This window comes from Phyllobates terribilis, unplaced genomic scaffold (assembly GCF_046119375.1).
Source record: "Phyllobates terribilis strain yellow unplaced genomic scaffold, ASM4611937v1 Scaffold_4__5_contigs__length_816908805, whole genome shotgun sequence".
NCBI classification, from domain to species: Eukaryota; Metazoa; Chordata; class Amphibia; order Anura; family Dendrobatidae; genus Phyllobates; species Phyllobates terribilis.
The window spans coordinates 395,077,712-395,089,961 of NW_027362764.1; the positions used below are offsets into that span (position 1 = coordinate 395,077,712).

General features: G+C 38.6%; 1 protein-coding gene across 1 annotated transcript; it reads left to right on the forward strand.

Moving 5' to 3' along the window:
* Window positions 1-442: 442 nt before the first annotated feature.
* IRX1 (iroquois homeobox 1) lies at window positions 443-4,897 on the forward strand. Its single transcript, XM_073678501.1, has 4 exons — window positions 443-968; window positions 2,669-3,680; window positions 4,094-4,163; window positions 4,490-4,897. The coding sequence occupies exons 1-4, from the start codon at window positions 705-707 to the stop codon at window positions 4,545-4,547; spliced, it is 1,404 nt and encodes a 467-aa protein (XP_073534602.1). The 5' UTR covers window positions 443-704; the 3' UTR covers window positions 4,548-4,897.
* Window positions 4,898-12,250: the final 7,353 nt, after the last annotated feature.

Sequence of the window (12,250 nt, forward strand, 5' to 3'; positions counted from 1 at the left end):
ATCTGCCAGCAGACAAGTGCAGTCCTCTGGGTTCCTTGCTGCAGATACTGATCTCCACGTGTGAACAGTGGGCTGTGCAGTGAGTGACCGGCCTGGGTTGTGTAGTGCAGGTAATAAGACAGCAGCTCAGCTGGTTTTGTTAAAGGGGACACAGTGTGGACTGGAAACAGCACAGCCCCAATGTCGGACAGCTGTAAAATCGTGTAGCCAGGTTGTCATGCAGCATGAGGAGAGAGAGGCTTGGCTGAGCAGTAGACACACATAGACACACATAGACAGCCACACATAGACACACACAGACACATCCAGGGGAGAGAGGCTCCAGCACACACAGACCATATACACTCACACAGTGGAGTGGAGTGTCCCAGCCAATGCTCAGGCCACATGCTCCAGAGGGGGAGGCGCCTGCAGCTCCAGCGGATGCCAATCAAAGCATCAACTTCAAATTGTATGTGAAAGATCAGCCCAGGACCCGGGGGCAGACACATCAGTTGGAGCTCAATTGTTGATCAGATCACATCTGAGGGATTTAGGAGCACTCGGGAGCCGAGGCTTGTGGGGACAGCGGGCTCCTCTCCCCTACCTGTATCCAGCAGCACTACACAGGAGCAGGCGAGTGGGGGACCGCAGAGACTGCGCACTGCTCTGCCCCTGCCTCTGTATACAGTCGTACACAAGGTGCCCACTACTAGTGCCCTGCCATGTCCTTCCCGCAGCTGGGCTACCCCCAGTACCTGAGCGCCGGCCAGGCGGCCGTCTATGGAGGGGATCGGCCGGGGGTCCTAGCTGCTGCCGCCGCCGCTGCTGCCGCCGCCGCCGCCGGATCAGGGAGGCCCGCAGGAAGCGAGCTAGGGAGCAGCTCTGCCGCCGCTGTCACCTCCGTGCTGGGCATGTACCCGTACAGCGCCCCCAACTACAGCGCCTTCTTGCCCTACACCACCGACCTCACCCTCTTCTCGCAGATGGTAAGTGGCCGGCGCTGTGTGTGACTGGGGTTCTGTGCGGTGCGGCTGTGATGTAGTGAGGTCACGGAGGGCAGCAATCTGCGGGGGCCCGTGCAGTGTAGGGCAGAGGGGGCTCCCGGGGGATCCAGGCTGCGGATCCGACTCCTGCCTCAAACTTTCCCCAAACTTAGCAAAGTCCTCCCGACAAATGGAAGTGACTCTAGACAGCGACGTGTGCTCCTCGGAAGACACAGCCGTGGTGTCATCACTTCCTGGCAGAACCTTGGCAGATCTTCACTATCGTGAGGGCCACACATCATCTCCTCCTAATAATTCCAATCCGCCTGAATTATTGATGCCGATTGTCCCGAAATCCCTGCAGGAAGCAATCTGTGCCATCATCTGTGCGATCAGACAGATCTCTGCCTCGTTTACATTTACAGGAAACATTAAAATAACACCAGGCTCATTATTAGCCTGCTTCCCCCATTGGAAGTCAATGAGCTATTTAATTAATGTGCCTTAATGAGACGTCTCTGAATGAAGAAGTTGCCTATATACCAATGACATAGATGTGTCGGTCCTGCGCCTCTTTATTCCGACTATTATACCAGGGATTCAGACGGAAATAGTTTTCTATGCAGGATGGAGAATGTCTGGAAATAACAATGTTGTGGACGTTTTATTTGTCTGGATGATAAATGTGTGTATTATAAAAGGAGACTTCTGCCTGTATGTCATCCTATAATATTAGGGGAATGTTAGGATGGTGAATAGGATAATTGCTGACTGTTTCCCATGCACGGGTTGGCAGCAGTAACGAGGCCTAATGACATTATTAGGGATAATATGGCCCCAGACGAGGAGAAATAAGTGTTAGAAGATAAATAGCGACTTTTTGAAACCAGCAAACAACATTTATTTGCTCAGTTTTAGATCAAAGCAGAACTTGGTTGACTTAAAGTGGTTGTATAGAAAAGGATAAGAGCAAAGTGTTTTATCAGGTCAATACCAGAAATAATAGTCCAGCAGCAAGAATACAATATTTGGAGGCTTTGTCATTTTTTTTTAAACCATGAAATGTCTTTGTATTTCGTATACACAGTCTGGCCGCACCTGTGCAAACTGCAGATCACAATATTACTGTTTGTCCAGGAAAATAGAGGTTAATATTACCATTCACCACTAGCTAGAACCAAAAAGAAATCGAATTATTTTCGCTAAAAATATTACCATATTTTGTAGAGTGATTGATGTTATAATAAGGGAATATATACAGAATATTTTTTTTATATTTTGGCAACTTGTAAACTTTAATTGTGTAGACCCTTGCACTTTACATATTGTTAAAAATATGTGAATAAAATCAATGTGTTTTTCAGTCATCTGGCGTTTGAAGGGAATAGTGGTATTGATCTAAAGATAAATTGTTATTATTATTGTCATTATTTATGTCGATTTTTTTTTCATTTGCAAGTGTCACAGAGCGAATTATCTTATTTATTGTATTATTAATACTTCTACAATTATTATATTAATACTGATAATAATTACCACTATTTGTCAGGTTAATGTGTGTGTGTGTGTGTATGTATATATATATATATATATATATATATATATATATATATATATATATATATATATATTTTAATACACAAAATATCATCATTTATATTCACCTGTCAATTACTAATTGACTCCTTTTACCTTTGTCCCAGGGATCACAGTATGAGCTGAAGGATAACCCTGGAGTCCATCCAGCCACTTTTGCTGCACATACTGCCCAAGGTTATTACCCTTATGGGCAGTTTCAGTATGGAGATCCTGGTCGGCCCAAGAATGCCACTAGGGAAAGTACTAGCACGCTAAAGGCCTGGTTAAACGAGCATAGAAAGAACCCTTACCCCACCAAGGGTGAGAAGATCATGCTGGCCATCATCACCAAGATGACCCTCACCCAGGTGTCCACGTGGTTTGCCAATGCCAGGAGGAGACTTAAGAAAGAGAATAAGGTGACCTGGGGCGCAAGGAGTAAGGAAGATGACCATATATTTGGGAGTGACAACGAGGGGGACCATGAAAAAAATGAAGACGATGAGGAGATCGACCTGGAGAGCATAGATATTGATAAGATTGATGATAATGACGGAGAGCAAAGCAATGAAGACGAGGACGACAAGCCTGAGCACTTGCGGCAAAGTGACAAAGAAAGTTTAAAAAAGGACAGTGAAGCCATTCTAGCGGGGACTGATGGACTAAAATCTAAAGAACCTTTGTCACTTGTCAAAGAGAACTCTGAGTCCAGCAATACACGAATAGTCAGCCCCGCCGGGCAGGGGAACTTACAAGTGCCAGCTCATAGCAAACCCAAAATCTGGTCTCTAGCAGAAACTGCAACCAGCCCCGACGGTGCAATAAAGTCTTCTCCCTCCTCGCCCCAGGTGAACCACACGTCTCCTACCACCACAATCCAGCACCCTGCTTTCCTGCCCAGCCACGGACTATACACATGCCAGATTGGCAAATTTCACAACTGGACAAATGGTGCTTTCCTTACTCAAAGTTCCCTGATTAATATGAGGTCCTTGTTAGGAGTAAATCACCATCACAGCTCTCACCACAACCATCACCACCTCCAGGCCCACCAGCAAGCACCACTCTTAACAGCAAACCTGGGGGGCATCAACAGCAGCGACAAAACCACAGAGAGGACAAGTCCCAAGCACACAGGTGATGGAATATACCCAGTACTTTCCTCTAGGTCTGCAGCCAGACACTTTTGTGACTTGTATTTAAAGATAAGTGTGCTCCTTAATCGATAGATTTATATATTAATTTATAAATAGAAATATAAATACTCATTTACATTTGTATAGATATACACACATATATCTCTGTGTGTGTAAATATATATATATTTATATAGATAAATAAGTGTATGTGTGTATATATATATATATATCTGTGTGTGTGCGTATATACACATATATATATATTTGTATGTTGATCTAAAGTGTAATTAAATTATTATTTAACTATTGTAGTAGCGATGAATCCCTTGCATATATTTTGTTGCCCTGAAATGTTATCATTTTTATTATTTTTCTGTATTCTTATTTTTGTGAATTTTTTACTTCCTGCAGACAGAGAAAATGTTCCTAGAACCGATTCTCCTCCACAGCTAAAATCCTCCTTTCAGGCTGTTCTTGAAAAGTAAGTTTAAGAAATATTCATGATCTACCCTGAATAATGTAATATCCAAATAACTTCCTTTTCCCACAATTCACATATTTTATTATTTAATATAATAGTAAAATTATTTAAGATCTATTAATATCCATTTCAATATTTTAGGTTAGGTAAGCAAATAAATTCTAAATAGGACTCGGTGATAACAAATTTAGCAGAATTCTACCTTGGTGGTAATGGCTATAAATTCTCACCTAACTAGTCTTCCTAGTATTGTTGTCACTAGATCACTATATAACTATTATTTATGTGTCATTTGTATTCTAATATGTGCATTTTCTTGTCTGCAGCACTTTGTCACAGCAAGAAGGGACACCCCGCATATTAACAGCGCTGCCTTCTGCCTGAGCAGAGATTACAGACTCTTTATACAATATGGACATTATGGGTATTATCTATAAATAAAGACTCAGTCTCATTTTGCAATAAGGTGGTGTTATGACCCCACCACCAAAATATTCAAATAAAAAAAAAAAGAAAAAGCGATTAAACCCCCCTTCTCAATAGGTGGATCCATTCCAGTGTCCCTGATCCCACTCATTCTAACCAGTCCTGGACTATTCGTTTTTTTGGTAACTTGTTCACATGTCTGTGCTTTTTTTCTGTATATAAAGTGATTGGATTTGTAAATAGCGCGTCAGCAAAACTTGTCTAAATCATATATTTTTGTCTAATAAACTATATGAAATTCTATGAAACCTATTTAATCCTTCTTCTCATTCATCCCGATAGAAGAATCCAGGCTAGCTTTATTTAACGGCATGAGAAGAGAGAATGGAACAGATTTTTGTTCTCTGCCTCTGCTCTTGATTTAAGCAGACGATTTCCATTTTAATGTCAGTCATTATGAAGTGAAAGGGATACGTTGAAACAATTTGTCACGCTTTAGTGTATGGTGATTACTCTTTTGCAGCAGTTAGGACAATCTGCTCACTTGTAGAAATTCCCGATTATTCAACCCCTCAACTGTTTTTTTCTTTTTTTTTTTTCCCCTTTTTTTTCTAATTGTTTTTCAACTATTGATTCCAATTTAGTTTTATAGATTTTAAATAAGGGATTGTAAAGACAATTGTTGAGCTAATCCCAGTGGAGAGGGCACTTAACACCTAGAGCCACTTCATTTTATGGCCCAAGTTAACTCCAGTGGAGTTTTTATTTTTGTTGCTGTCATTAATGTTAAAGGCCCTAATTGCAAGTGATGATGATTCCCCCCCATCTAGTTAATGAGGATGCACAGTGCAGAGTGGTGTAATGATCATGCAGTCAGGGTGTGAGGATGCATTCTTCTCCCAAAGACAAGCTGGTAAAAATCTGTAATATTTTCAATGTTTCCTGATTTTTTTTTTTTTTTTTATTTCTAATTGAGAACACTAAACGAGCATTGAGGTGCTAATAAGACGCCAGATGGTTGTGCAGAGCAGAAAATGGAAGGAGGCAGCTGTGGAAGTCATTAAGAAATAATGTGGGGACGCCCTATCCAAACAATGCTAGAGCCCAAAACAAGCACTTGTCGGAAGCAAAAAGAAGGGGTGGAGGGGTTAAATAAAATATTAATAAAAAGCCCATTAAGTGCTAGAGCAGTGATAATAAACAGGCAAATAGACGTCTCTTCATCACTGTAATTGTCTCTCCATGTACTAATGCATCACTGTCTCGTTTTTGTCATTTTAAGAATCGGAAAACCGAAATCGCAATGATTTTATATGTTCCAGAACAATTTGGTGGACAAACTTCCTTTTAAATGAGATTATTTATAATGCAAGTTTTTTTTTTTCTTTTGTGTGATACAACATATTTTAGAATTTGAGAATTATCGTGAAACCTATTTATATGATTTTTGTATATATTTAGAGTGTTTGAAAAAAAAAATTGCAGTATTTTCTTACAGTATTTTGGCCATCGTGGCAGATTCTGAGCTTTCTGGAGTAGCAGGGAGCTATTCTGTAGTGCAATAGCGCCCTCTATGGGGCACAGGGTGCATTGCCAGTTTACTTGTATTTTATAATACCATTACAAATAGCATTTTATTAACTGTAGATATAATCTGTAATGAGTTAGGTATTAGGTGGCATTCAGTGTGTAAATCACTCCTGGTGTATTGTGCTGTAAGGCGCATGGTGTAAAACTGGTCAGCTCTGCTTATAGGCTTCCTAGTTTATTGGGGGGATCTGTTACACTTGGGGCTGCTATGGTGCATTGTAACAAGTTAGTGTGATGACAAGCAGATGTTGGTGACACTGAGTCCTCTGGGGTAGAAAATGGTCATTTGATTGTGTGAAATGGGCAGGACATCATTACTGATATTTGTACTGTTAACAGGGTTAATTACAATGTAACAAATTGCGGCCAGAAAGGGCTTCCACAGCCTGCCTCTTCTTTCTTGCACTCTGAATTGCTAATTCTTGTTAGGACACAAAGTAGCAGAGTTACTGCTCCATCATATGTAAGTGTCCTCATTGCACAATGGTGAGGACCCAACAAATGCTTAACAAACAAACAAATAGAAGGATGAATGGACTAGCAGCAGACTCTGTGAAATGTCCCACATTACTAGGTGGAATCCAAATGATTCACACTATATACCACTTAAGTGTGTGTGTATATATATATATATATATAGTTGGTAAGCATAGCTATAATGTAAAATTCTATTTAAATATATTGCAATTAATACAAATATACATTATTTAAATTGCATCTAATTTTCTCCAACTATACCCCTAAAATAGTACACTTTAGTCTGCCTGTTACTTATATTAGTCTTTATGATATTTTATGATAACAGTAATTGTTATTATTTGCATAATTATATTACAACCATATACATAAATGTTTATGAAATTCACAAATCTAAAATTGGCTGTCAGTTAATAGCTTATTCACACTTCCATATGAACCTTCTTTTTTTGCAACTGTCTTTTTTTTCTCTCTTCTGTATTCACTTTGGTTTTACATTTTATCAGTTGTCAGTCTATCTATCTATTATATAATTTTTTTTTCTGGATAAAGTATGAAGTACTTATTTTTTTTGCTGTTTTTGTATTTTTGCAAAAACACAAAGCAACTATGCAAATATTTAAAAAATGGATGTGTGTTAAAATTCAAGCTACCATCTTCTATAGGTTGAAAAATGTGCCAAGCTCTGGACCATGCTGATTACTGAAATTTTTTTTTCCAAAAACCCTAATATATAACAGCCAAAAATCTGAATAAAACCATATAATTGAGGTGCCATGTTTAGTTTACTAAAAAAACAGCAAAACTAATACAGAATCAATATGCAGAAGTGTGAATAAGCGCTAATTCATTGTACAGTAAATGTAGCTAACCTTTTAAATCAACAATAAATAATTTCAGAAATTAGAATTTTCTTGCATTATATAGAAATTGCGTTCTAAATCTAAAAGTACTGTTTTTAAATGTGTACACTTAAATATGAACCTGTTTCGTGTATCTGTAAAACAATGAAAAAATATTAAAATTAAATAAAAAAATAATAATCATATTTCAATTTAATCCATACTAAAACACACACCATTAAATATAATTGTACCATTATTAAAAAAAAAATCGACTAAAAATAATGTCAAATAAATCAATATATTTAGAAATATTATAAATGATATTTATATATTACAACAAAAATGCCATGCTTTTATTCTCATTTAGTGAATCCTATGCTTATATATCTTTTTACTTTTTTTAGCGTCTGCTTTTAATTTTATCTTCCATTTCGGTCGTGAAATTTTAGCTATTTTTTTTTTCTAACTGAGTTCACTTCTTTCTTTTTTTTCTGGTTCTTTTTTTGCTTTTTCGTAAGCAGCGATCAATTATTCACCAGAGCATTTATATCCTCTGCAATATGGAGAATTCATATTCATATCTCTGTTTTAGTGGCCTGACACTGATTAATGTAATATGCACCATAGCTCCCAGTGCTGCTCCTCTCTATGAATCATGCACTATAAAGTTTCAATCGCCCTTGTAGATAAAAAAAAAAAAAAAAAAAAAAAAAAGAGAAAGGGAGAAAAAAAAGAGTTAGCAGCGAAAAATGCCAAAGACAGACAGAGGGGGGAAAGTGTTCTGTAGCTGTGGGCTAGTGTTTGGATGGTAAATGGTATCTGATTTAAATAACCGATGGGTAATTATTGACTATAACAGGCCTTCATTAGTTCAATCATTAGATCTACACTGAGAGACAAAGAAAGACTAGGCTACATGCAGGTGGGCAGCGAACACTTTGCCTTGCCTTAAATGAAAACCCCTCTGCCGCTTCCATCTATGGTGAACACCCAGCATGAAACCAGTGGCAGTTTTACCTAAGGGCACAAATGATTTTTTTTTTTTTTTAATACAGGCGAAATTAATTTAGTAACGAGCATACACAGTTCAAATGACAAGATTTGAATGGTGGAAGGAGGAAGGGAGTACTCATAATTATACTGTCACTTCTCACAATATCTTCCTTGTTGCCTTAGGGTGAGACAGATTAAAAGGAGAGGGAAGGGGAAAGAAAGGGAAAAATGCAGCAAAAAGGAAAAAAAAAAAGCTTTATGGTACTAGAGAAATTCATTTGGAGAATAGAAGTTCAAAATCTAAGCTTCAACAAAAAGCTGCTGGTGTTAGGAGAAAAAAAGGCAATTCCCAGGACAAAGATGCTCTTCTGTACACATGGCTTGGTTCATGGTTGTTTAAATCAGTTATATATAGAGAAGAGTGTAAAAGTCAAGCATTAAAGGCACTTCCAAGGTGCGCAAAGCCTGACAGGACTGCTGAAAAGTGGCCTTTGTGTGCTCGGCGCAGAACGCTGCTTGTTTGTTCCCATCTGAATCTTTTCTCCTATGTAGCAGCTCCGTCTTTCTCTTTTGGAATGGTATATGTCCAGATATCTGGATGCAGCCTCCTGGTCTGCGTTGTCACATGAGCCATTAGGTGTCCTGTTGACACCCGCAGCTGTGTGTTGGCACACCCTAGAATATTGTACTTGTTGGCTTTATGGACACGGGTCTTTGGGTGATTTAAATAAAGCTGTACACACAAAGAGAGTAATTCACTAATATGAGCAAAGTGGAGGTGGGAGGAAGTTGCTTTTTGGCACTGCAAACAAGTAATGCAGGAACTTTCTGAGATTTACTGAGAGTTGTCAGGGCCGACTAACAAGCCGATTTACAAATTAGCGCACTACCCCAGCTTGTTGGATCTGTCTTGGCTTTCAGCTACCCAATCAGGTTAATTAGAAAATGTAAGGACAGGTTGTACTGAAGCGGAGAACTGCAAAAGGCTAAGGTTAACCCTTCCTCTTCAAGGACAACCCAATAGAAACCTTGCAAGACAGAGAATGCACAGAGACTCACAATCTCATTTTCTTACGTTGAGAGGCAATAAACCAGTGAACCTAATCAGCATGTATCCATATGGAAAGTAGATTCATCATAACCCCAATATTAAATGAGCAATATTGCAAAGATCTTAACAGAATGGAAGAATGGACACACTATTGGCCGTTCAAAATGATCCTTCACTTAGGAGCTCATTCAGACAGGTATATTATATGTACACATGCTGTCTATGTGCACCATGGATAACACAGGGAAAGCACACGGACCCATTATAGCCAGTTCGCCAATGCATACGGCTAACTTTCCACATTGACTACAGGTCCGCATGCATTATTTTGTTATTAGCAGGCAGCTATGCAGTCCTATGTAACACCAAAGATAACATTGAGATAGCTCTTTGGGTACAGATAATATAATAAATGTTACCTGCAGTCCTATGTAACACCACAGATAACACAGTGATAGCACTCTGATTACAGATAATGTAGGAGATGTTACCTGCAGCCCTATGTAACACCAGAGATAACACAGAGATATCTCTCTGGGTACAGATATTATAATAAATGTTACCTGCAGTCCTATGTAACACCACAGATAACACAGCGATAGCACTCTGATTACAGATAATGTAGGAGATGTTACCTGCAGCCCTATGTAACACCAAAGATAACACAGAGATAGCTCTCTGGGTACAGATAATATAGTAAATGTTACCTGCAGTCCTATGTAACACCACAGATAACACAGCGATAGCACTCTGATTACAGATAATGTAGGAGATGTTACCTGCAGCCCTATGTAACACCAAAGATAACACAGAGATAGCTCTCTGGGTACAGATAATATAGTAAATGTTACCTGCAGTCCTATGTAGCACCACAGATAACACAGTGATAGCTCTCTGATTACAGATAACGAAGTAGATTATACGTGCAGTCCTATGTAACACCAAAGATAACACAGAGATAGCTCTCTGGGTACAGATAATAAAGTAAATGTTACCTGCAGTCCTATGCAACACCACAGATAACACAGAGATAACTATGGGTACAGATAATGCAGTAGATATTAACTGCAGTCCTATGTATAATCACAGATAACACAATATTCAGTCTTGGATTGCAGATAATTTAGCACACAACATATAACACAGTGATAACTGTCTAAGGACAAGCAACGTAGTTGGGGTTACCCACAGTCCAATGTAAAGGTTTTATAGCTGGTTTACACAGATCATGTAGTAGATGTTACACACAAGTTTATTTTTTCTTAATTAACAAAATGCAAAGTGAATGAATAAAAGAGAAAATGAAATCAATATTTGGTGTGATCAGCATCAAGGCATTACTCCTTCTAGGTACACTTGCACACAGCTTTTGAAGGACCTTGATAGGGAGGTTGTTCCAAACATCTTGGTGAACTAACCACAGATCTTCTGTGAATGTTATGAAAATCCTCTGTCTCTTCATGTAATCCCTCATAGACTTGATGATGTTGAGATCAGGGCTCTGTGAAGCCATATCATAACTTCCAGACTCATTGTTCTTTACATAAAAGATCACTCTTCATGACATTGGCTGTATGTTTAGGGTTTGTTCTGCTGTAGAATAAATTTGGAGCCAATCAGATGCCTTCCTGATGGTATTGCATGATGGATTGCACACCTTACCTAGTCATTTTGAGCAGGTAAACTGCTCTTAATCATAGTATTAACTTATTGAAACGCATACATCTGCTGGGATTTCAATGACTGGTTGAAGAATAAAGAATGATCTAATTGTTTTTTTTCCATTTGCATTGACATAAAGGGAAGCTATAATTTAAAAAAAAACATAGTTTTTTTTATTTTGATAAATATATTTTTAACTATAATTTTTTGGCAATGGGTTTTTTCACATATCATAATCTGTAGAAAAATAAAAAAATACAAGACTTGCATTTTTCACACTGACCACTAGGGTTTTTAGACTCAAACGTATAGTTTCAGGGAATAATAAATGTACATGGCCAGAATGGTCAGTTCCTGCCTGTAATGAAGTAACCAATGAACCTGTGCAAACGTCATTGTGAAGGGAGGGGAAGCAGGGTCAGCTGTGACATCTCCAAATGTGGATTCTGTGTTTTCTGTTGTGTATGGAGATGTTACCTGTCAGTGTAATCCTGCCTCTGATGATAAGGAGACTGCTGAAAAGATAGGATGGATGAGTCTAAAATAGCCACAGTGAAAATCTGGAAGAAAAGCAGTTTATCCCCTCTGGGAACATAGGATTTGCTAACGAGGTACTGTTCAGAAACTCCCATACACAAAAGATTATTGCCTAAATTTTATCTCAAGTGCATGGCCAATGTTACAGTAAAGAAGCGTTCCCACAGCTGCCTTCTTGCCTCTTGAGAGAGTTTTAGCTGTTTAAAATATACTTTTATGGACCTTTTCTTTATTTGTACAAGTTAATCACAATCATTTTTTGCAATTTAGTCACTAGACTTGTGATCATTTGCATGCATTTTAAGGGGTTTAAACTACTGTATAGACACCTTTTTTGTAACCCCGACAATAATTACTACTATCTGTCCATAATGGTATGTAATGCAGAGCATAAGGGTTAATACTATAATAATAACTGCTGTCTCCATTTGTCATTGTTGCTGCAGAAATCAGAAGCTTCTTCTCAGAAGTGAGTCAGTGTGACCAGGCCATGTGGCAGGTAGATG

What these genes read in the sequence shown, in the direction of transcription:
- IRX1 (XM_073678501.1), top strand. Translation starts at nt 705, where the DNA reads ATGTCCTTCCCGCAGCTGGGCTACCCCCAGTACCTGAGCGCCGGCCAG. An exon ending in TCACCCTCTTCTCGCAGATG is followed by an intron (nt 969 to 2,668) that starts GTAAGTGGCCGG and finishes CCTTTGTCCCAG; the next exon opens with GGATCACAGTATGAGCTGAA. An exon ending in GACAAGTCCCAAGCACACAG is followed by an intron (nt 3,681 to 4,093) that starts GTGATGGAATAT and finishes TACTTCCTGCAG; the next exon opens with ACAGAGAAAATGTTCCTAGA.